This window comes from Boleophthalmus pectinirostris, unplaced genomic scaffold, assembly GCF_026225935.1.
Source record: "Boleophthalmus pectinirostris isolate CB_2022bp ecotype Guang Dong unplaced genomic scaffold, ASM2622593v1 HiC_scaffold_8, whole genome shotgun sequence".
NCBI classification, from domain to species: Eukaryota; Metazoa; Chordata; class Actinopteri; order Gobiiformes; family Gobiidae; genus Boleophthalmus; species Boleophthalmus pectinirostris.
Genome location: NW_026571515.1, coordinates 17,999,382 through 18,024,250, shown reverse-complemented (window position 1 = coordinate 18,024,250; position 24,869 = coordinate 17,999,382). Strand labels below are relative to the sequence as shown.

The 24,869-nt window shown below is 38.6% G+C and overlaps 1 protein-coding gene across 1 annotated transcript in view; it reads right to left on the bottom strand.

Moving 5' to 3' along the window:
• LOC110158002 (copine-9-like) overlaps nt 1-24,869 on the bottom strand; it is a 229,330-nt gene that overhangs the window by 121,032 nt on the left and 83,429 nt on the right. Inside the window, exons 3-6 of the mRNA XM_020922421.2 lie at nt 19,407-19,453; nt 6,922-7,025; nt 5,979-6,018; nt 5,485-5,487 (exon numbers count right to left, since the gene is read on the bottom strand). Of these exons, the coding sequence (XP_020778080.2) occupies nt 5,485-5,487; nt 5,979-6,018; nt 6,922-7,025; nt 19,407-19,453 (194 nt within the window). The remainder of the gene's footprint in view (nt 1-5,484; nt 5,488-5,978; nt 6,019-6,921; nt 7,026-19,406; nt 19,454-24,869) is intronic.

Genomic DNA, 24,869 nt, shown 5'->3' with positions numbered 1-24,869 from the left:
TCAGCAACATTTATTTAAAAGGTCCTACATTACGCAGCATTTACTCTTGTGAACTTTAAGCCTTGTTAGAATGTTCTTACCGCTTCAAAAATGTACATGGATTTGTGTTTTATTTCATTCACACATGTTTGACTCAAAATGCTCCATTATACCTTATAGTTTTCATGTTAGCAGCTACATTTTACATTTTGTTCAGTAGAAATTGGCAAGTCCAGGGCTGAAATTATCCAAATGATTCTACTGAAGGTGTATAGAGTTTAAAAACACAGTGGAGCACTTCCTGTATTACCACATGGCATTACAAGGTGGGGTGTTTTATGATAGAGAGAAGACCTTAAGACTAAATGTGCAGGGTTTGTGTGTTGAATGAAACAAAAAACAACTCCAAATATGTTTGTGATGGAAACATTATAACACAGATCAGAAAATTGCATATTTTGGACCCTATAATTGTTTTAGCCAAAATATAATATAACTTTGTGGAGGACAACTTGATTTGACTCACAGAAGAAGATTACACACCCTTCATGTTTTCAGAAATAAGTGGTTGAATGATAAATAGACATCTGCCCAGGAACACCTCTCCAGGAAGCCATCAGTTTCAGAAGCAGATGCTGGGCCATGCTGGAGGTGAGGGAACAGCTGCTCTACTCTGAGCTCCCTCTGAGAGACAGAGGTCCAAGACACAACCACACCACCAGAGCAACAAGGTCAAAGACTGTTGTGTATTAAAGGGCCCATATTACGCCATTTTCAAATCTGTTAGATCTGTTTCTCCATCAAAAACATACCTGGAGTTTGTGTTTTCTTTCATTCACATGTTTAACACATACATCCTGTGCTTCACTGTGTTTTAAACTCCATACACCTTCACCTGAATCATTTAATTTGGATGGTTTCAGTTTTGGAATTGCCCATTTCTTCTGAACAAAAGACAAAAAGTAGCTGTTAACATGAAAACTACAGCTTCATAACATCACAAGGTCAAACAGAGCATTTTGAGCTTTGGAGATGCAGACAGACTAATAATGCAGTGTTGCTCAAACATGTGTGAATGAAACAAAACACAACTCCAGGTATATAGGTAGGTATTCTGAGGTAACAACATTCTAACATGAAAAAGCTCACAGGAGTCGGTTCTGTGTGATATAGGACTTTTAAACCGACTCAAATCAAGCACAAAATCAGTTTCTCTTTGAATGACAAGTTCAAAAGTGTGTTGTGCAGCCCATTTTGTGGACGCTCTAACAAAAGAATCTACAATAGGGTGCATGATTGACACAGAAGTCTGAATGGTGTGTTCAGAAACTAGATTTAATTCTAGACATAGTACACTGTCAGCTGTCTTACTCCTGTAATAAATCAGTCAGTTTTACAGTTTTGTAACAGAGTTTGAAGGTCCTGCTCCCCCACTTACTGCCTCTACATGTATCAGGATTGCTACCCCAACAGTCCAAGCTGAACTTTTAAAGGTGCACTCTTGTTTTCTATTGATATGTCATTGCTCTGCCTGGAATGTTCCACAGTATGACATTAAACAACTCCATCTTACATTTATTCAATTGCAAGTGGTTTTATAGCTCGAAAACACGTAGAAAAACATTGATTCTGATTATGAGCGGCATTGCCTCTCCAAAGATCTGACCTTTAACTTGGTCTGGTTTGGGCTCCATGAAGATATAAAGGTTTAATGTCATACTGTGAAACATTTTGGACAAAGCAATAACATCTCCATGAAGAGAAGAATTGGACAGATCTTCCCCCAGAAAAGTTACACAATGCCCCTTCAAACAAGAGACCAAAAGCTACTAAACAAATAAACTTCCAACAAATGTGATCAAAAGCTGCCATAGAGTCTAGGGATGCACCGATACTGACACTAGTATTGAATATCCGTGCAGATCAAGGAAAATTTGCAGTATCAGGTATCAGTTCCATGAGTTTGGTTCAGACGATATCCTGGTTGGACTCTTTACTGACTGATGTAGACCCAGGATGTCTCAAGATGTTTGAACTTTAAACGTGCATTTTTCTGGTGGAGATTCTCTTACCTATTTTCTTTCTCCATTAAGATGTTATTGCTTTGCCTGGAAGGTTCCATAGTACGACACTAAACATATCCATCTAGCATTTATTCATTACAGTATATGCTCAAAAATACAATAAATCCTCCTGTTAATAAAGGCGATAATGAGATCTCAACTGTAATGTAGCGTAGTACTGTAACCCATTGTTTCCCAAAGACTGGGTCACGACTCTCAGGTGGGTCGCAAGAGATTTTTTTTGGGTCGCCTTGTCACATAGGTCTGTCTGCAATATACATTTATATACATCTCTGCGTACCCCCTGCTCCTCAGTTTTTTGGCAGCACCACCTTGCCTTAACAAATTTCTGTGGGAAACACTGATTACTGTTTTTCATTGCATAAAACCTGAGTAATACTAAATGTTAAAGACCTCGCTCACTCAGTCAACAATAAAATATCCTCATTAATGTTCAATAATAGTCTCAAATGTATTTAGTGATTTACGAATAACATCTATTAACTTGGGTCGCGAAGATTTGTGACTTTAAAAATATGGGTCCCCAGAAAAAGTTTGGGAAACACTGCTGTAATCTGCTTGTCTTCCTCATGACAGATAGGTTTAATCTATACTGTGGAACATTCTAGACAAAGCAATAGCATTTCCATGGAGACAAGCAGGTGGCAGACCCTCCACTACAAAAGTTACACAGTGCACCTTTAATATCAGATATCAGCAGATACTTAAATGATATGGTATTGATAACTGTATAGAAGAACTCCAAAGCCTGGATCAGTGCATCCCTACAGACTGCCATGGTTAGCGCTTTGTTTTGGTCAATTCTCCAGCTGACATTAAGTGCCTTCTGGTGGATATTTAACAGCCTTGACATTAGAAACAGTTGGAAGCATATATTCAGACACAATACTACGCTTGGAACAAACAGATCTGTTTACACATACAATTGAGCAGAAATGAGCCTTATGGTCTAATTTTGTCATGGCAGGGCAGCCAACTGGCACAAAACTAAAGTTGTGCGAGCAAACTGTATTTTCAAATATTCAGCTTGCTTCACTTCTAAATGTTACCTTTTGTTTCTAGTCATGGGGTTTTTGGCTTTGGGATCTGTTCATTTCAAAGAGCCGTTCAGAAGACTGGCACTTTTAATATTTATGTATGAGATGTTTTATGTTTGTATGTATGACAGAAGCCAATGTGGGAACTAATTTTAAAGCTTTAAAGATGCATTGTGTAACTTTTCTGTAGGGTCCGTCACCTACCTGGAATGTTCCACAGTGTGACATTCAACAGCTCTACACCACATTTATTGATTTACATGTGGTTTTATAGCTCAAAAATACCTAGAAAAACTGGCATTCTGACTGTGAGCGGGGTCGCCTCTCCACAGATTTGACCTGTAACTTGGTCTGGTTTGGTCTCCATGAAGATAGAAAGGTTTAATACTATGTGTGAAACATTCCAGACAAAGCAATAACAATTCCTCAGAGAAAAGCATTTGTACGTCCATCAGAAAAGTTACATATTTGACATGATATTTGTGTTATTCAGTGTTAATCAGTATAACAATCATAAAAACGATAAAGTAAAAGATTAGCTCCTTTTAAAAAACAATCTGATCCCAACCATTCTCATTAAGGAGTCGCTCAGGAACCACTCACAACAGTTTTCAAAATTAAGAGTCTGACTGGTTCGTGGTTGGAAAATTAAGTTATACATGCAAATTATAACACCATCATGTCGTGAACGCCCCATGTGGTTAAAACATAATTCTCCAGTGATGTTACTATGTTAAATTGAGTTTAGAGAGTGCTGTGAAATCAACAGGGATCCTGATCGTACTAATGCTGCCATTAAAGTTTGATTAAACCTGTATCTTATGTTATTGCTGTTCCACTTTGCATAAGAGCTTCGGTTATGGTTCTGTCTCACCTCTGTTAGCCCACACTCTCCAAAGCCGGTCACGCTGCTCCTTCAGGGTTGCATAAATCACGTACTTCTTCGCCCATTGATTATTTTTAAAGAGCCCTCGATGCCCATGATGAACGCTACCTGAGGCCATTTTTCAATTCATTCCACGCTTTTGTTTTGTTTGAGTAAATATTCTAGACTTTCTTACAGCTGCCCACCCATAACAAAATGTAATATGGCAAGAAATGTTCTGAGAGTGTTAATGACTTTCAAGCATCTGCCCTATAATGAAGATGTGTCCAACTAGAGGCGTTTGAATGCGGAGGCAGACTGAGCACAGCATTTGCAGGTCAGATCTGTGGAGAGGCAACCCCACTTACAAGATTTTCAGGGTAAAAAACATTTTAAACTTAATAAGGGCAAGGTATATAAGTTTAATGCCATACTGTGAAACACTCTAGGACAAGCAATAACTTTATAATTTAGGTCAGACATGTCAAACTCAGGCCCAAAATTTGGCCTGCGATATAATTATATTTGGCCAGCAAGATCATATCAAATACGTATTAGAGCTGGCCCGCTGGGCACAGATAGGCTATAGAGACATTATTTATTTAACATGTTGTTACTATTTTATATTATGCTTGTTCTGGATTTAATGTTTAAGCAAAACTATTATTAAACCTTTATTTTAATAAGAAAAAGTTTAACATTATATCTCGAAAGAAGAGAAAACATGCAGATGTTGTTGAACATTTTCAATAAATATTTAGTTTGACTCACGACTTAGTCCCAGTTTTTAATTTTGACCCTCTGTGAATTTGAGTTTGACACCCTTGACTCAGGTGGTGGACTCTCTACTAGAAAAATTACAAAGTGATCCTTTAACATTTGGAAAACTGCAATAACTAAATAATAACAATACTCTGAATACCATTTACGCCTCTGGTCTTTGTTATTGTACTGACTATTGTACAGACTGCTGTGCCCAAATCATATCCCTTGTGGATCAATAAAGTTTGTCTAAGTTGAACTCTACTAGTACAACAACATCTATTTCACAACATGTTTGGAGCGGTCTACAGACTGGATTTTATACATAAGACAGGGTAATTAGCCATGTTTGCAATTAGTTTCTTGCAACCATTCAAATTGCAGTTCAGATTGAATTGCCATCTGGCTGCTTGGTAAATGATAAAATTCTAGATTGCTGTGGGATGAGGAGTTGGTACAACTACAGCTGCACACTGTTGTAGAATACCGACTTTGTTCTGGATTTGTAGGTTGTCCCTGAGTTCATGTTAAAATGAATGTAAACAAACAATACAATGAGAAAAGCAGCTGGGGGAGCATGGCAGCAGCATTTTTAATGCCCTGGATCTTGCTTGATAAAAAAGTGAGAAGGAAATCACAAACACATGAGCCATAAATCAAGCGCTGCCAAAACGAAAGGATCACCGTTGAGATCTATGGAAAATACGATGATGGATACATGCAATACAGGGCTCACGGGTACAATCGGTTAGCTTACCTTCTGCTCACATGATTGAGTTTGTGCAGAGGGGAAAGATAAATAGTGGTTAGATAACACCAATGTGGAATAACTCTAAGGTTTTCTATTTATAGCAACAACTACACAGACAAAGTATAAAGTGAAAAGTAGTAAAATAACTTTCCATGATAACATTATCTTGAATGAATTTATTGTTTGTTTGGTTTTTTTTTATGTTAGGTGCTTGGAATTTTCACCACTCATATAGGCTTGAATAACAATCCTTATCAGTAGCTGATTATGTATATTAATGTTGTCTTCTTAGTAGAATAAGAAGATGAAAGTTATCACCGAAACACGCCTACGAAATACACCATTTGTATGTATTCTGTCTTATTTAGAAGATCAGCCAACTTATTATGACACATTATCACATTTGTTGTAATATTGCTAGTACTATTTATCTATTAGTAGTAGTAGTATTTTAATGCTTCAATTTCTGCATATTTTAGCAGTAACTGTGCCATACGTACGTATTTGGAAATGTTACAACTCCTGGAGTCCACGTTGTATCTGCAAAAAATAACAGAATAAATAAGTGAAGGCCTCCCAGGAGAATAAACACCACATCCCCCTTTCTCCTTCCATATTGGTCTCTTTTAAAGTTCTTTTCTGGCAGCAGGGGAATCATATCATCAGATCATATAGCTTAGTGCACATATGCCTATTTTGGTTTTCAACAGCACAAACTTGTAACTGAGACAATCATTTCAGAAGGCCCAGTGCCTTTTGGTACAGATATCCAATATTTGATACATATTGTATGAGCTAAATCTAGGCCAAGCCTTCATTGGTTTAACCCCTGAAGATCCTTTAGTGATGGTCAGTTTTACAGTAATGAAACAGCTCATGTTATTTATGCAGCTCAGTGGGACAGGAGTCAGACAGATCTGCATTCACAGAGCACTTGAGCAGCAGCAGGTGGGGAGACTCTGGCAGGTGTGTGATATTAGAGTTATGCTCATTAGAATCACAAGAGTTTGTGCGTCTGTAATTTGTTTAGAAGCTGCTTCACGCTCGCTAAATTGTTGCTATGGACCTCCCTGAACCAGCAGCACATTTGTGTTTCTTGATTATGGCTCTGGAGACGCCTGGCTGATTTTCTCTATTGATTCAAGAGAAAGGTGGATGAAAAGAATGGCCGAGGCGTAACACTGGGTCTAATTTAATCAGTGCAAGGGGCCTACGTTAAGTGTCCTTGCTGGAATCTTCTTGTGTGATTGAAAATCCTGGTATCTAAATTTAGCTTAGATTGGTCTGTTCATTTATCTTAATGGAGCAAAATTACCTCTTCACCTCGGTGAAGACCTGCAGAGACCGGAATTATTCAAATGTAATCAAGGCTAAGGCAGCGAGACCTGTTGTCGCGACTGTTTCCTGAGAATAACAGATGAATGAAGACTATGGGGTACTCACACATCGAATCTGAGGTTCTGTTTCTCTTCGAAGAAGAAATCCAGGACAAACTTCCTGACAAAGTCTGGGTTCCGTGTGTTATCGATCACTTCTGTCCGGCCGAACTGCAAGAGCACAAGTAAACAGGTGAACTCAGTGATGGATGAGTGAATAAATGTAATGCAGCCAAAAGGACAAAGTCTGAATTATATTCATGAGATTCAGCAGCAGCCCTTATTACCACTATAACATTTCACACCAAAAGAGTCTTTTCTAAAGATATGAGGTTTCTATTACACTGGGGTTCATGTGCCAAGTAAAGACCAAGGGAGTCCCAGGAGAAATCAGCCCTCTTTCAGAATCCCAGCCTGCCCCAGCAGCCTCTCGGCCCGTCCCAGGCTGTCCGGGCCTGTCCCCTCCTGGACCTCCTGTCTCTCCATCTCTCAGACAATCACAGTGTAATCCACAGTACGGTGCGCCCCGACAGCACAGCGTAATGAGCTATTGATCTGAACAGTGCCTCAGCACAGCCGGCACAGCTCAGCCCTGTCTTTAGTGCCCAGCACACATAATCCAGGCTATCAAGTGCGTCCCCAGCCTATCCATTACCAGGCCTCAGAGGAGAGCAGCGGACCTTACCTGTGTATCGACCACTGGCAAATTCCCCGGATACTTCCAGCGCATGTTTCTATTCTGGTGTGGAGGACTGAGGTGTGAAACTCACTCAGGCTGATTGGTTAATAGGTGTTGTGTGATGTGCTGGAGGTTAGACGAGTGTTACAATTGTTAGAAGGGCCAATGTATTCGCTGCTGCCAGAGAAAGCCAGAAACACTCATCTCCACTTGATCTTTTTCAAAAGGCAAAACTACAGCTCCATCCACCAACTGTCAACTGAACTCATCTTATATGACACTGCTCTTTATGACCATTTAAATATCTAAGAGTGTGTCACCTGTCCACCCCAGCCCAAAGGTCCTTAACTGTAATATTCTCACCACTCCACCTCTGTAGCACACACTGACAAAACTCTGCTTGGTGCTACTATACTTAGCTGCTGTCAATAAAAAGCAGCATCTAAAGGCACAGGTACAAAGCATGGTCTGATCAAAGAGCTGTCGTACAGAGGTGTACACTGCACTGAAGTTTCTGTTCACTGATGATCACGACGACGCAAAGAACTGGTCCACATCAGGGGGCCTTTCTTCTCAGCATCAGATGAATATTGTTCTGTGTGCAGTAATAGCAATATCATTTGGTTTCTTTCAATCTTTTAAGACATTTGGTAAAGGGTCACAGTTATATAACACTTTTTCAAAGTCCAATGTGCTCAACACACTCAAACCCACTGACACAATCATACACCAGTGCAGTGTATACAGACACTAGGGGTGTGGGCTTTAGGTGTTTTGCTCAAGGACGCAACAGTATGCATCTTTTGGGAGCTGGGATCAAACCACCTGCCTGTTGTCAGTGGAAATTACACTACCAGTCAAAGTTTCACTGTTTGGAATGATGTACCCATGGAAAAAAAATAAATAAATAAAAAAAGCATGCATGTTTTTTTTGTTTTTGTTTTTTTTCCCAATTATTTTGACTGATGGTGTATCTTTACTAACTTTGCTAACAGCATGAGTGGGATTTCAGTGGATAAACAGTGACTATAGCTATAGCTAAAGAAGGACTTTATTTTTATACACTGTTTGGGGTTTGTTTAATCCCTCCTATTATATAATCTAAACTCAGATCTCAGAGTATTCCAGATGGGTGCTCCAGATAAAGTGGCTCATTGAGATCTAGAGAAGAGTTCATACTTTTAAATCTGAGTCACTCTACAATTTTTCATCAGATTTTAAGAAAATTTTAGGTTACACAAACCATTTTTAAACCTGGTCACTACCCTGACTCTGTGCTGTGGCGTGTATAGGAAGATAGAAGCTGCAATCATTTTCTCGTGACATGACTGAGAATCGTACAGTCACAGGGATTTCTGACATGTTCAATATTTGTTGAAGAGTTCAAGCGCTGCTGAAGATTAAAAGGTCCCGTTACACAAAATGGATTCCCGTGAGCTTTAAGCCATGTTGCTACCTCCATAAAAACATACCCAGGGTTGTCTTTTGTTTCATTCACACATATTGGAGTAATCCTTTCAAAACTCCCCCTTGTGATGTCATGAAGTGGCAATTTTCAAGTTAACAGCTACCTTTTTTACCTTTTGTTCAGTAAAGTTTGGAAATTCAAGGGCTGAAATCATCCACATGATTCGAGTGAAGTGGTACAGAGTTTATTATTCCCATTTGAAAGAACAGGATTTATGTGTTCATTATGTGTGAATGAAACAAAACACGACACCAGGTATGTTTGTGATGAGGAAACAACATTATAACAGATCCAAAATATACGTAATATGGGCCCTTTTAACAGTAATGAAGATCTGTAGGGGGCAGTATACAGTCTGAATGGATCGGGGCATGGAGGTGAAGTGGAACAGCATGATTGTGTGTGTTATGTCTTCCTGAATGAATCACTGCATTCACCAAAGTCAAAGAAGTTCCGTGCAGCAAATTTCAACGACAAACAACAAACTGTGAACCTGCAGACCATGAACTAAAAATCAAACAAACCCTGTCCTAGGGGTTGGGATGATTCTTTGCTCAGAATCCTAAATCATTTTAAAGGTCCTATATTATGCAGAGTTGATGCTTGGTGAGCTTTAAGCCATCTTAGAATGCTGTTACCTCTTCAAAAACATGCCGTTGTGTTTTGATTCATTCATTACTCTTTATTAATAGTTTGCCTACATCTCCAAAGCTCAAAATGCTCTCTTCCACCTTGTGATGTTATGAAGCTGTAGTCTTCAATTAAGCAGCTACTTTTTTAGATTTTGTTCAGTAGAGATTAGTAATTCCAGGACTGAAATCATCCAAATAATTCTAGTGAAGATGTATGGACACTGAATTACTTCCTATATCACATCACAGGGTGTTTTTTTCCGTTTGAGAGAAGACTTGAAAGATGCAGGATTTGTGAGTTAACCCTGTGTGAATGAAACAAAACACAACTCCAGGTATATTTGTGATGAGGAAACATTATAACATAAAGAAATATTGTAATATGTGCCCTTTAAATATTAAATAAAAGCACATTTCTTCATTTTATGGATTTTGAATTCAGTTATCCAGGTTTGTAGGATTGCAATATCAACACACACCTCACTTTTTTTATTCCAGTTTTCACCCTCTACACAAAAACGCAATTATATAACAGCTCTGACCTTTCTGTCAGATAGACAATGTGGGGCTATGATTTATGGCATCAAAAATATTGATTGTACAAAATGGATTGCAGACTTTTGACAGTATTTAGCGGTATTGATCCATGGTGGCGTTTTCGTTGAGGTACATGTTTGCAATAATTATCACCAAACCCAGCTGGCCACATGAACAGAGCTTCACAATGTATATGTTTACTACTTTCCACATTTGATATACAGATGACATCAAATATATGAAGTAAGATATATGGAGTTATTTAGTAAAGAAAATAAGTAAAGCTGCATTGTCACTTTTCTGGTGGAGGGTCCATCAAATGCTTTTCTCCATGGAGATGTTATTGCTTTGTCTGGAATGTTTCACAGTATGGCATTAAACCTTTCTATCTTCATGGAGAACAAGCCAGGCCAAATTACAGGTCAGATTCTGTGGAGAGGCGACCCCACCAGCAGAATGCCTGTTTTTCTAGATATTTTTGAGCTATAACATCACCTGAAGTTGTATACATGTAAGTTAGAGCTGTTCAGTGTCATACTGTGGAACATTGCAGGCAGAGCAATGACATATGTCCATAGAAACAAACAGGTGATGGATCCTCACCCAGAAAGGTTACAAAAGGCACCTTGAAATAACTCTGCTACCGTATTTTTCGGACTATAAGTCACACTTTTTTTCATGGTTTGGGTGGTTCTGCGATATGTTACAATTTTCACACTGACAGCCGTGAGAAGGCGCTCTACTCTTGTGTGTCAGTATCTGCTACTCCAGTTACTCCTGTACCACTGTCACTTTACTCTACTGCACATGTCTCCTGCAGAAAGAACCGCTGTCCTGTCTGGTATCATGTCAGTCATTTGCACCATTACTTCAGTACCACTGAAAATTTAAAATTTAAGTGACTTCAGTGACAACCGAAACAATCCTGTAGGGATTCAGAAAGGCCGGGATAATTCTAACTGGAACTGATGCTGAGTCTAATGACAGCTACATAGAAGAGGAAGCAGCGCTCTGTTTCCCACCAGAGGTCGCGGAGTTACTCAAAAGTGACACCGAGGATAAAGAATTCAGTGAAATTAGAGGTTTAGAGTGAGATGGAGTTTGGTAAACGTGTTCTGTTTTTTATGCTCTAGTTATCTGAATAACTGTTCATATGTGACGTTAACAGTCTGTTGTTCTCTCTTCTATTGTTATTACTACAACTTTCATTTCAAGATGCAAGTTGTAGTGAAATGTCGGTTCCTGGTCTCTTACTTTCTAAAATAAATTTCTCCCAAAAAGTGTGACTTATAGTCTGGTGCATTTTTTGGCTTGTGTGACTTAAACTCCAGAACGACTTATAGTCCAAAAAATACTGTAAAGATTTTTCGAGTAAACAAAGGGGGCTAATTTGAGGATTTGGTTATAAAATATGCTATATAATTCCGCATAGATCTTACTTCCTAAATTTGATGCCTTCTGTATTTACATAGAAAGTAGTAAACATAGAAAAAAAAAAAAAACAATGAATGAGATGGCGAGACCAAACTTTTGACTGGTGCTGTAGATGTATTTGTTTTCGTAACAGCACCTCTATGCTCGACTGCCTTGTGTCGCCTTCCCCTGTGAGAGATTAGCTTTCATCTTGTTTGAGCATTGAAATTGGAGTTTTCCATAACTGCACGACACAATAGGTGTATTAGCAGAATGCATTGTGAGTGGCTCTTTTGTGGAGATTTGTTCACCCTCGCAACGTAGCGCGTCTAAAGTTAGCGTCAAGGAGCGTATTAGCATGCTCGGAGTATATAGTGCCAGAAGCATTTGGGGATGTTTTTATTTTGCTGAATGGAAAAAGAATATCATTTATTTTCACAAATGGGGAGAAATACGTTTGGCTATTTTCTTCATCACCTCAGACGACCTTTTTGAGAGAGCGCTGATAAACCAAACAAGATACAGTAATACATGTTTAGGGCCAATATTACGTTATTTTCGCATCTATGTCACAATGTTTCCTCAGCTAAAATACACCTCGAGTTGTGTTTTGTTTCATTCACACATGTTTAACACACAGAACCTGCATATTTAGGCTGAGTTCTTCCTTTAAACAGAAAACACTCCATTTTGTGATGTCATGCGGTAATATAGGGAGTGCTCCACTGTGTTTTTAAACTCTGTTCACCTTCACTAGAATCATTTCGATGATTTCAGCTCTGGAATTGCCAATCTTTACTGAAAAGGTAAAAAGTAGCTGTTAACTTGAAATCTACAGCTTCATGACATCACAAGGTGGAGGAAAGTATTTGGAGCTTTGGAGATGTCACCAGTCAAATACTATTGATAATAAGACTTCTATTACTTCTACTATTACTACTACTATTACTCCTGCTCCTACTATTACTATTACTCCTATTATTACTGCTATTGATACTATTACTGTGACTGCTACTATTACTATTACTTCTACTCCTTATATTACTCTTACTCCTACTATTACTATTACTCCTACTCATACTATTACTATTACTCCTACTCATACTATTACTATTACTCCTACTCCTACTTTTACCATTACTACTACTCCTACTATTACTATTACTACTACTATTACTCCTGCTCCTACTTTTACCATTACTCTTACTATTACTGCCACTCCTACTATTACTGTGACTACTACTATTACTATTACTTCTACTCCTTCTATTACTATTACTCCTACTATTCCTACTATTACTCCTAATATTACTATTACTTCTACTTTTACTATTATTACTACTCCTACTATTACTATTACTCCTACTATTACTCCTATTACTATTACTCCTACTTTTACTATTATTACTATTACTATTACTACTATTACTCCTAATATTACTTCTACTAATTTTATTACTACTACTACTACTATTACTATTACTCCTACATTACTACTACTATTACTATTACCATTACTCCTGCTCCTACTTTTCTATTACTACTACTCCTACTCTTACTCCTACTCCTCCTACTAATACTACTAATACTACTACTACTGCTACTACAATGCCACTAATAAAAAAAAAAAAAAACAACTACTAGTATGACTACACCACTAACAAAAATAAAAATGCTACTCAAACATGAATGAAACAAAACACAACTCCAGGTATGTTTTGATGAGGTAACAACATTAGAACATCATTTAAATCTCACAGAATAATATGATCTGCATGTGAAATCTTGTGGGGAAAGTTGTGAAAACCTGTGTAAAGGATTTCTGAGATTCTAATGTGTCCCTCACTGACCGCACAGTGTAATAACCCTAATAAATGGTCATTAATGTGGCTGTACCCGATTTCTGTCTATGCAGCAGAGTAGAATGTGTTTGCCCTAGCACAGATATATTATAAAAGCAGCTTGTGGGTTCAAAATGAGACCACTGTGGGCTGTTTGGATCTAATGACAAATGGTCTAATCATCCGAGAAGCAGGAAGTGCGAGGTTAACACTGTTAGCTTTACTGTGATGGTAAAACTCTCTGAAAGTTGTAAAAAAGATTATAGTCAGTAAGGGTGACATTAGCTCAGGTGGTAGAGAGTTTGTCCTTTGATCTGAAGGTTGGTGGTTCTCTCGACATAAACATCATTGATAGAGTGGTTAGAGTCCAGCTCCCATAGATGAATGCTTTTGTGTCCTTGGGCAAAACACTTACACTTACTGGTGTATGAATGGCTGAGTGGTTCCTTGATGTAAAGTGCTTTGAATGCCTTGAAGGAGAAAAAGCGCTATATAAAAATGTGACCATACACCAATAATTAGGATGGTATTAATGTGTTTGGAAAGTGAATAAGGGTGCATTGCTGCAAACTGTGTGAAATGTTTTTAAGACCTGTCAAAATTAGGCACGGCTACTTTAATGATGTAAATAAAATAGTTCTGGAATTGGCTTTAGTTAACAATAATTTTCAACTTGAGCTTGCAAACTTTCCAAATTTCAGTCTTTTTTCATCTGAGGTCTTTTTTTAAGTTTTGCTCTTGAGGGATTAACTTCCTTACTGTATAGAAATAGGAAGGTCAAAGGTCTTTTGGATTTTGGATTATGGAATTCATCCCAATTAGAAAGTAAGAAGTTCAGTGCACCATTTTTAGCCTTTTCTTTGCTGTGCTCTAACCTCTTCTTGTGTTTGTCTTTTCCTAAGAGCATTAGTGAGCTCCAAGGCCTTTCTTTGGCCATCTTCCCCTCAGTGTTAAACTTGCAGTCCAAAGCAAAGTTCTTTTTGATCTGATCTGCAAGCTGGGCCCTTGTCCGCTCCAACTCTACACACAGCTCTCTGACCAGAGCGCTGTCCTCCAGGGGTGGAAGTTGCTGGACTGGACTTCTTTCCTCAGGGTTTGAGGAGTTCTGGATGTTGGGAGACACCAGTTGGGTCTCTGCTGGCTTTCTGAACGCCGCCTGATGGTGTGGGCAGAGAGCAGAGCCTCCAGGTCGAAGTCCTCGTAGTAGAGGTGGGCGTCATCCTCTAATGTATGGAGGTGCCAGGGTTTTGAGGAGAAAGTGTTCGAAGCTGTCCATGTTTGTGTGCGTCTTCACCAGTGTCCTGAGAAGTTGTGTTTGTTCCAAAAGTGTTCGTGCCTTTTATAGGGCGCAAAAGTCACATGATGTGACATATAGAATGTGACATCATCTCCATGCTGCTGGGTCATTGGCTGACACAAGATGTCTCCATGATGGAATCTTGATTTTGATCTGGTTTGATCTGGTTTTGATCTGGTTTTGATCTGGTTTAGTCCTGGTCAAACTCAAATTTTAATCATGGGTTCACACCCCGACCCTGAACAGATTGATGTAAGAAAAGTGGGAGCAAAGGCACCCCCTAGCAATTTGCACAAACTTTAACCGATTTCACTCAAATTTTAATCGTGGGTTAACACCCAGACCCTGAACAGATTCTTGTAAGAAAATAAAAAAATGCGTGCAGTAGAGCACCCTAGATATTTTGAACAGAGCAATAACGTTTTATTTGTCATTTACATAACATTTGGTATACACATTTCTGACATGGTCTCGATTAAAAACCTCAGTGATGCCCACACCCCATTTACATGGTGTTGCCATGGCAACAAGCACAAAATCTGCTCTTGCCAATGAGATGTCCTTACACAAAGTTTAAAAATAAATAAATAAAATTTTGTAGCCAGATGCATCTTGGCAAAAGAAACAAAAATGTATATTGCAACCACTCCTGTTTGTTTTAATAAATACATGCAAAAATTATGTAAAATGTAAGGGTTAGGTTAAGAGTTAGGGCTAGGGTTGGGGCTATGGGGAGGATTATGACTAGGGTTAGGTTTAAGCTTAGGGTTATTAGGGTGAGGCACAGCATTTGCAGGGCGCGTGTTTGTGGGGTGCGGCGTTTGCGGGACGAGGTGTAGGCGCATGCGAGGGCTGATCATTGCCGCTTGCGGCTATATTTGTTGTTATTTTTGTGTAATTTATTTTCATATTTTTTCTGAAAATATTTTAATAGAGTTACATCTGGAAGAATTAATCAATCTCCAAACTGAAAACAACAATGAATCAAATGATCTATTGTAATTTGCTCTAGACTGACATTCAAATGCATTTTCTCAAAGGCATTTCAACAGGCTGGATCATTACTGAACTGAGACTTTTTCTTTTTCCACCATGACCCACACAGTATTAAAATGTAACACTAGGTGGAGCTGTTTCTCCACTACAGAACTCCTCTCTGTTTCCAAATGGCTCTCGGCCTCACTGTGTAATTGAATTTCTTGGGCCAGTGTGTACAGTGATTGATGGCTGGAATGAATTAGCATGTGCATATAGATTTGAGTGAAAGTTCAAAAGCATGGTGGTTATTATGCCTTTACTTTGTTTTAGACTAGAGGAAGGTAATTTATGTGCATACAAAATACATGGGTAACCACATTAATACTGCTATATACTACAGTAATGGAATAACACTGGTGTAATTGAGAGTCTTGAATCTACATACTGTGTGAACTGAGCACATCGGACGACTGTGTAGCTGCCATAAAATTGGTTGTACAATTTTGGACAGTACTCAGTTTTCTGTATTCACATCTGTTTCAAATACTCATAGAATCTCATAAATGTGACAGTGATTTGTAATGAATCGCTACCTCCCAATCCGCATAGCTGCGGGATGTAGTTAACCATCATTTTCAACTTTCGACCTTGCAAGTCAAACTTTTTCAAATTGCAGAATCTTTTGGGGACTGGGCTTTTTTTGGAAAGTGATAAATTGCTAACTGTGTGAAATGTTGGAGAGATGCTTCCTTAATGTACAACTTTAAAAAGACAGTGAGGTCCTGAGTTTGGATGTCTTGGATTATGTCATTCCCCATCCAACTAGAAGTTCAGTGCACATTGTAGCGTGCCCTGACCATTGCACTTAAGGACACCATGACCTGATACACATTTAAAGCATTACCTTGAGTTGTTTTGTTTCATTCACACATGTTAACACACAAACCCTGCATTTAGGATGAGTTCTTTCTCAAAGAAAACACCTGTCCTTGTATGTCATGGTAATACAGGAAGCACAGTTTTTTAAACTCATGACCTTCACTATCATTTTGGATGATTTCAGGCCTGGAATAGTCAGTACTCTCTAGTGAACCTAAAGTTAAAAGGTAGTTGTTAACTTGAAAACTACAGTTTCATGACAACACAAGGTGGACCAGAGCATTTTGAGCTTGGCAACAGACAAATTAAAGATTATCAACATCTCTGAAACAAAAACAACCGCCAGACATGTTTATGAGGAGGTAACAGTGATCTAATATGACCTAAAATTCACAAAAGTAAATTCTGAGTTATAACCAGTTGGTAATCTCATACATATATTTCCCTTTGAACATAGAAACTGACTTATCTATGTCAACTAAAGGCCACCATACACTACAGGATTTTTCTGTATTAAACGTTTTTTAAATGTGTGATAAAAAGTACACACCACAGACACAAGGAGAATCTTATGAGATTTTAAGTCTCCGATCGCAAAGACTGCAGCGGGGGACCACAGGCTATAAAGTTGTGAGTGCGATTGCATAAGCTGTTTCGTGTCCTAAAACCAGCTTTGAGAAAGTTACCATTTTTTAATATAACAAGTTTTGATTAATATTCTGAGTGTGAGGATACTGAAGGAGTGACAGAAGGTTTGCACCTACTACTTCAATACAGGAAGCAGAAGGTTGGACTTAGAATCCGCTATGCAGCCACCTCTCCACCGCATGCTGCGAGGATGTAAAACAACTTAGGTAAGGTTCACCTTTTTTCTTTGAAACGTACACTTTCAAACAGATTCACAGCGCTTGTTTTGGAAGATTATTGTGTGGAGGATAATTGTGGCGGGAGATGCTGCAGTTTAAATGTACAACTTTACAAGAGGTGAGTAATAATTATTTTCCTGAGTTTGTATCTTGTGTCTCTGTGTCTGTCACTCCATCTTCCCCTGACACTCTGTTTTATTGGCTGTTACCGTAGCGTTACTGATGTTTGGTGGTTACGATCTGACAGAGCCGCTCGAGTCACACTGACATGACACGCGTGAGGAGCACAGCGGGTTCAAAATCGTAGACGAAGGCAAAAATGTCACGTCCTACTCCTTAATTGCACCTGCAAATTCCCCTGTAGTTGTTCGACCTTAAAGCAATGTGTCCTCATACCAAACAGGATTTACTACAAAGGATTTTTTTTTTTTTTTTTTTGTTGCCAGCTTTCATTTGGAGCACAATTATCGTCTCTCAGTTTGATCAATGTTTACTCAGTTGATTGCATTATATTCATGTTGTGTTTTGATTACTCGTTCTTAGACTAAAGACGTGTGAGGGGCTGAAGGAGAGGAGATCAGCGGTTCCCAGACTAAACAGTGGTGAGCGCTAATGCGGCTGGTGGCTCAGGTAAGGTTATGTAAGAAGATAGAAGAAGAAAGGTGAGGAGATGGAGATAGGCGGCGAGGGAGACATAAAAGGTATATTTGATGGAGAATCTTGTGCATTTCATGCTGACATAGGGCAGACTCTACATCGTTTCTGTTAATGACACTATTAAAACCTGTGAACATGTGTTTAAGTTTCTACTGACACAAGCGCTGGTTTGAAATTAAGATTTTCTTCTACACTCCTTTCATTATCTGAAAAAGTGAGTGCACAGCTGTGCTTGCGATGTGAGCGAGAATAACATAACAAGATAATTATAAGAACATAAGAGAAATCTCCAGAGAGTAGCATTGATCGGTGAAACAGAAGTGAACATATAGGGTTTTATTACGCTGTTTATTATTGTGCCTTTGAGCGAGACACTTCAGCCTCCTTATATGTACTTTATGAATTCCAATACCGATTCAGATATTATGGCTTTAAAAGTGCACAAGGTAACTTTTCTGTTGGGGGGTCCTTTACCTGCTTATTTCCATGGAAATGTCATTGCTCTGCTTCAAATTTTCCACATTAATCAGCTCTACCTACAATTTTTATTACAAGTTTTATAACTCAAAAATACCTAGAAAAACAGACATTTTAACTGAACGGGGTTACCTCTGCACAGATCTGACCTGTAACTTGGTCTGGTTTGGTAGATAGAAAGGTTTAATGTCATACTGTGAAACATTTCAGACCCTCCACCACAAAAGTTACACAATGCACCTTTAAGTATCTGCCAATATTAACCAACAGCGCAGAGACTGAAAACAGCATTTATTCCCTTTAAACTAAACGAAAATGAGACTAAACTGATCCAAACGGGTTGTGAATCTCTTATTTATCTCTCAAGTAATATACAGAGTACATTTGTAAGCATAAAAATCCAAACACTATGAGACTTTCTGGACCAGCAAATAGTCAAATATCAAATTTTATGTCCAACCGAGATATCAGCTGAACGATATTTTGAAACGAATTTCTGATCCAGCTAACTTTTTGAGTTTTTAACAGGAAAAAGCTTTTTGTGTCCTGAATGTGTCCATTGAATCCGAAGAATGAGAGTCTATCGATTGCTGAGCTTCAGATGATATCACTTCGTTACAGGGCAATATTATAAAAAGATGGAGGCAGGTAAAATAAATATGGTTTAACAGTAGATTTTTGTTGCAATATAGCATTTACTCAAGGTCTTAGGTCTAGTCACTGATAAGAAATAAGAAAGAAATGAGATTAGTTTATATTTGGAAATTACCTTTCTAGTATATCATGGCAAAGTATAGTGTAATCAATGGGAAAATCACCAATGCTCACCTCTCTCCATTCTTTGGTGCCCACCGCCTGCAGGTACAGCACGACCACTGAAAAAGACAAAGAGACAAGAGCCGGGTTAAAGAAAAGGAAGCAGACTGCACCTAAATGATGTCAGTAAATAAAAGCTGACATGTGATGAAACTCCAGGGAGAAATCAGCAGGGCTCGTATGGATTTCCATTAGAACCGGCACAGCGTGATTCCCTCTCGATAGACCAAAGACCACCATTCTACCTTTGCGAGAGAGAACTATAGCCCATGTTCAATGTGCATCCAAAGATAAACAACATAAATAGCATTGCATTATCCTGGATACGTCAGGGCATAATGATGAACCTCTCAGACCAGGACCTGTCGGCTAAAATCCATAGTTCTTTTATGGATTTTTTTTTGTCTACTTTTGGATGAATAGTTTCTCACTGTGTTAGAAAGTATAGTGTATACAAAGTGACGGCATGGGGCAAAAAGTCTCAACTGAAGTGAGTAGTAGTTTAAATAGAATGTATAATTAGGCACAATAAGAAAACCGGACACAGTGCAGGTTTTCAGAGTTAGCTTTGATGTAGAGCAGAGTCCTGCACGGGTCCATTTTTGGTGACCTGCACCCACCCACACCGCGCAGTACAGCACCGCACCTGCCCGTTAACCCATGATTATATCAAAGTTAAACTCACTCCTGCCCGAAACAGTTAACATTCCACCCGTTACCCACCGTGATAAACCAGAAATAAATTAAAAGCATTCCGAAGCATTTATCAGAATATGAATTGAAAAGTTACGACTTCAAGAATTACAATCACAAAATGAAATGAAACGGTTACGCTTTCTTCAGTATGAATATGAATTCACAGACAAAACTCAATTGTCATCACTTCACAGGCATTATTTACTGAGCAGAAGAAACATTGGTTGAGATGTCGCACTTTTGCGCCGCGCATGCCATGGACTGAACCAGGACTAACCCAGAATTGAACCAGGATTCACTGTCAGGATGGGCCTGGTGGTACGCTCGCATAGACTGTCGGGTGACCGCAGGCAAAAGGACCGAGCAGCCGTCGCCCGATCGTGCTTTGTGGGCACCCTGCTCTTAAGTCCAAGATTAGTCCAGGTTTAGAACTGGTTTAGTCCTGGTGTAGTTCTGGTTTAGTCCCAATTTAGCCCTGACCCGCCTGTGTGTAATTATCTATCTGCTCACCCATAAAATAAAATAAATTAAAACCCGCCCGTTTCAGCAATTTGCCCGCGGGTACCCAACCCGGAGCAGAACTCTGATGTAGAGCCATTAAAGGGCCTATATTACATATGTTCTATATATGTTCTTCTCTCAAACAGAACACACTCTGTTCCACCTTGTGATATCACAGGAAGCACTCTGCTGTGTTTTTAAACTCCATACACCTTCACTAGAATCATTTGGATCATTTCAGCCTTGGAATTGCCTGTCTCTACTGAGCTAAAGGTAACAGGTAGCTGTCAACTTGAAAACTACCACTTCTTAACATTGCAAGGTGGAACAGAGCATTTTGAGCTTTGGAGATGTAGACAGATAAAGTGTGAATGAAAGAAAACACAACTCAGGGTGTGTTTTTGAAGAGGCAACACCATTATAACATGGCTTAAAGCTCACCAGAATCAATTTTGTGTAATACAGGACCTTTAAACAATGTTTTCTCAATGCAGCACATGTAGTGTTACTAGCCAACATTTTCCATTAGATGAAACAGGTCAGTAAAGCCATGTTTTCCGTATATTTTGTGCTGTTTTCACTTACTTTGTGGTGAACAACTGCCAAAGACATTTTTCAATGTTTTCGGGACATGAACTTGAAATAAACTGCCTATGTCAACAAGATGACCGGGCCAGTTTGCGGTTTGGACTGTAACAATCTTTCTGAGAATGGAGCCAATGACCTATGGACGCAGCAGGGTCTGGAGACTAGAACGAGACAAAAACTCAATTTGACCAAAACATGACCTGGGTTGTAATGCTATGGGGCTGGCGGTAAAAAAACAAAAATAAGTTCCAACTACAAACTAATTCCACAGTTCATGAGATAAACAAAGTGACTCTTTTTCCCTTCCTGAACAGGCTTTTTAAGAATAGAAATATGCACTCAAAAATCAAAATACATTGGGCACTATTACAACTACTGGAAAATATACAAACATTTTAAGGCCAAAATGACGAGACTCACTGTACTAGTTACAGAGAGAGGTGAAAAGTCTGAGCCAGAGTTGATGGAGCCCAAAGTGTACCCATGCTCACTTCCTATTTGGAACACTGTATAGCTATGTCCATGTATATTTCCAGTCTATGGGTTATGTACGGTGCAGCATATGGACACCATAAATAGCAAGGAACAGGACTTCAGTGTACTGCTGTTTTTGCCAACTTCCATCCGAAATAACAAATGCAAAGCTTGCGAATATCGGTCCTTTCTATTGTCAACAAAGTTATTTATGTTTTGATGCTTGTTATGTTCTAATAATACATTCCCCCCGTGCTGCAGCCTCTTGCATAAAATAAATCACTGACTGAAATTACCTGTGAATGTTTTGATCTTTAGCACCTCTCCCTAATGACTGCCGCTCCTAATTTTAGCCTATGCATTAATGGCCCAAACACTCCCCCAGCCCAAGCAGTCCCCAGGCTCTTCTTCTGTGTGGAGTAGAATTGAAGGAGTAATCAATCTCTGCATTTGAGCCTCAAACAAAGCCTGTCACGCTGTCAACAACATCACATATCAATACTCAATGCTAATAGCCTGAAGATAGGTTCAGGCATGTTCAGAATACAGTGGGGCTGGTTGATGGAGAAAATAAACAGTGAATCACAATATAGCACTGTTAAAGTACAGTTTAAGTTTAAGGGGTTACGAACTGTTACTTTTACCAGTAACAAGTACTTTTTCCTCTGCTCTAACATTATTATAGTTACTGTCAGTGTAATGGGGCTTGTTATTTTACTTTGAGTATCAGCAACGAAGACAGATCAGGCTGCACTCTCTCGTCTCATGAAAAGGAGATGCGAAGTTTGTTTTTTTTTCCTTTATTTTGGGAAGTAAACAAAATCAAGGCAAGAGATCAGAGACAGTGATCGACTATAAATGTGACCAATCAGAAGCAGTGTGAGGAGGCCCTGTAGACTTTCCTGACATTTCCTTTCCTTGGTTTAGCGTTGACAAATACTCACTTTTTGTCAACACACATGAGGAAATATGCCAATTCTTGTGGACTTAATGGGTATACATTAGTATTTGGCGACTCTTTTGCGATAGGAGCACAGACGACTACAGCAGGAGTGACTTGTGCGTCTGGAGTTTACAGTTCGCTTCAATGATGTGATAATGGACACGGCCCTCTGCTCACACTACTTATCATAAGTGCAGCTCATCTAATATCTGTTTGGTGGTTCACTTTATAGTCTATGGGTTTTACATGTGTATAAGGGCTGTCATGTGATGTCCACATGTTTGTAATGTTCTGATACAGTACATGTGTTTGGGAAATGATGTTTGGTCATGGCTGAATTTAGCTTGTTTTAACTTGGAAAAGCAGCTCGGATGTACTTTGAGGAATTAAAGGGATTTAATAATTGAATAGTTACATTATCTGGCAATTAGCTACTTTGGTCACCCATTAACGCATTAATTAACCCATTAATTACTTACACAATTACAGAAGTATGAGAAGTAATGGGTAACTATAACTAATTACTTTATTTAAGGTTCCTCCCCAACACTGCTGAATCACAAAAGGTGAGTATCTCATCAGCTGTAAAATGTAAATCAGTGCAATCAAATAAAATAACAAAAACTAAACCAAAATTCTGAAACAAATGCATCAAATGAATAATTTGAAAAAAGAAAACAAAAAACAGAAAGCAGTCCAAATTAAAATATTCATAACAATCTGTGCAACTAAATTGCACTTTCAAATCACAAAACAAATTGGTACAAAAAATAATTTGAGGAAAATGAGAAGAGTAGGATGGTTGTATTTATCAGGATTATGACTATGAACTAGAAAATTGATAACATGACTTTTTTTTTTCTTCTCCACAGCTGCATACTCAGATGTGAAGGTAATTGTGTTACAAATAAATAACTATTAATACACTCTCCTTTTATGAGGTGAGTGTTCCCAATTCATCTCTGATGTCTATAAAATATTAAAGGTCCCGTATTGCACAAAATTGACTCATGTGAGCTTTAAGCCATGTTACAATGCTGTTACCTCATCAAAAACATACCTGGAGTTGTGTTTTGTTTCATTGAGGAATCCATTATTAGTCTGTATGTCTCCAAAGTGCAGAATGCTCCATGCCACCTTGTGATGTCATGAAGTCATAGTTTTCAAGTTAACAGCTCTTTTATCCTTTTATTCAACAGAAAAATTGGAAATTCCAGAGCTGAAACTATCCAAATGGTTTTAGTGACGGAGTATGGAGTTTAAAAACACAGTGGAGCACTTCCTGTATTGCCACATGGTATCACAACATTCTACAGGCCAGTAATGTCTAATACAAATGGGTCAGCTAAAATTAATATTGTCAAAATCCAGAACTGATTGCAAAACTGTGAGTTTTTGAGTTTACTCACTGATAGATATGATCAAGTTCAACATTTGTGCATATATATTTTGAATATTTCATGACAAAATTCAATGAATTCCACCATATTCCATCAAATGAGACCACCTTAAGTTCTTCAAGGATTTAAACAACACATTTTCAGGAGCCTTTGATCAATACGAATATGCATGGTCCTCTTTAGGTGTTTCAACAAAAAAAGGAGAAGCGAAAACTCCCACCCAGCACTGTTCTAATTCCAACTCTGACATCACCATATAAGAAACTGCGGCTGTCACAGTAGATACTATTATTATTTTCATTCTTTTATGTTTTAAGTTGTAGAATGTGAGCATATATTGAGTTGCTCACCGCTGGCCTCCAGTGGTAAAGCTGAATAATGCATGTGCATGTGTTTCCGATAATTAAAAGCAGACAGATGAACAGCACAAGAGACAGACAAATGAAAAGAAAACAACTCCGAAAGGTTAAGAGTTAAGTTATATTTCTCATTTTCTAGTTTTACACGGTGGACATTAGCATCAAAAACAAAATAATAAAACCCTGCTGAGCATCACTGAAGCGTGGCTTAATCTCTACCTAGACGAAAAACTTCGGGAGCAGTCATAGAAACGTTTTTGCATGACTACTCCTTTGTTCCAATATATTGTAACCTTTTCCCATCAGTGGGTAAATGTGCACGCAGCAAAAGCCCAATTACAGCCCAAACATTGCAACGATAAGCAATAAACAAACAAAGCAGGCAAAACTGTCCCAGGGGAGCGTTTAATAAAAGTGTGTATGCCATGTGTTCAGACAGCCACCCTCGACTCCAGTGTGGACATTGTCTCTAATGAACTTGAGCCTGTCTGCTGCGCCGCATGATTAAAACCAC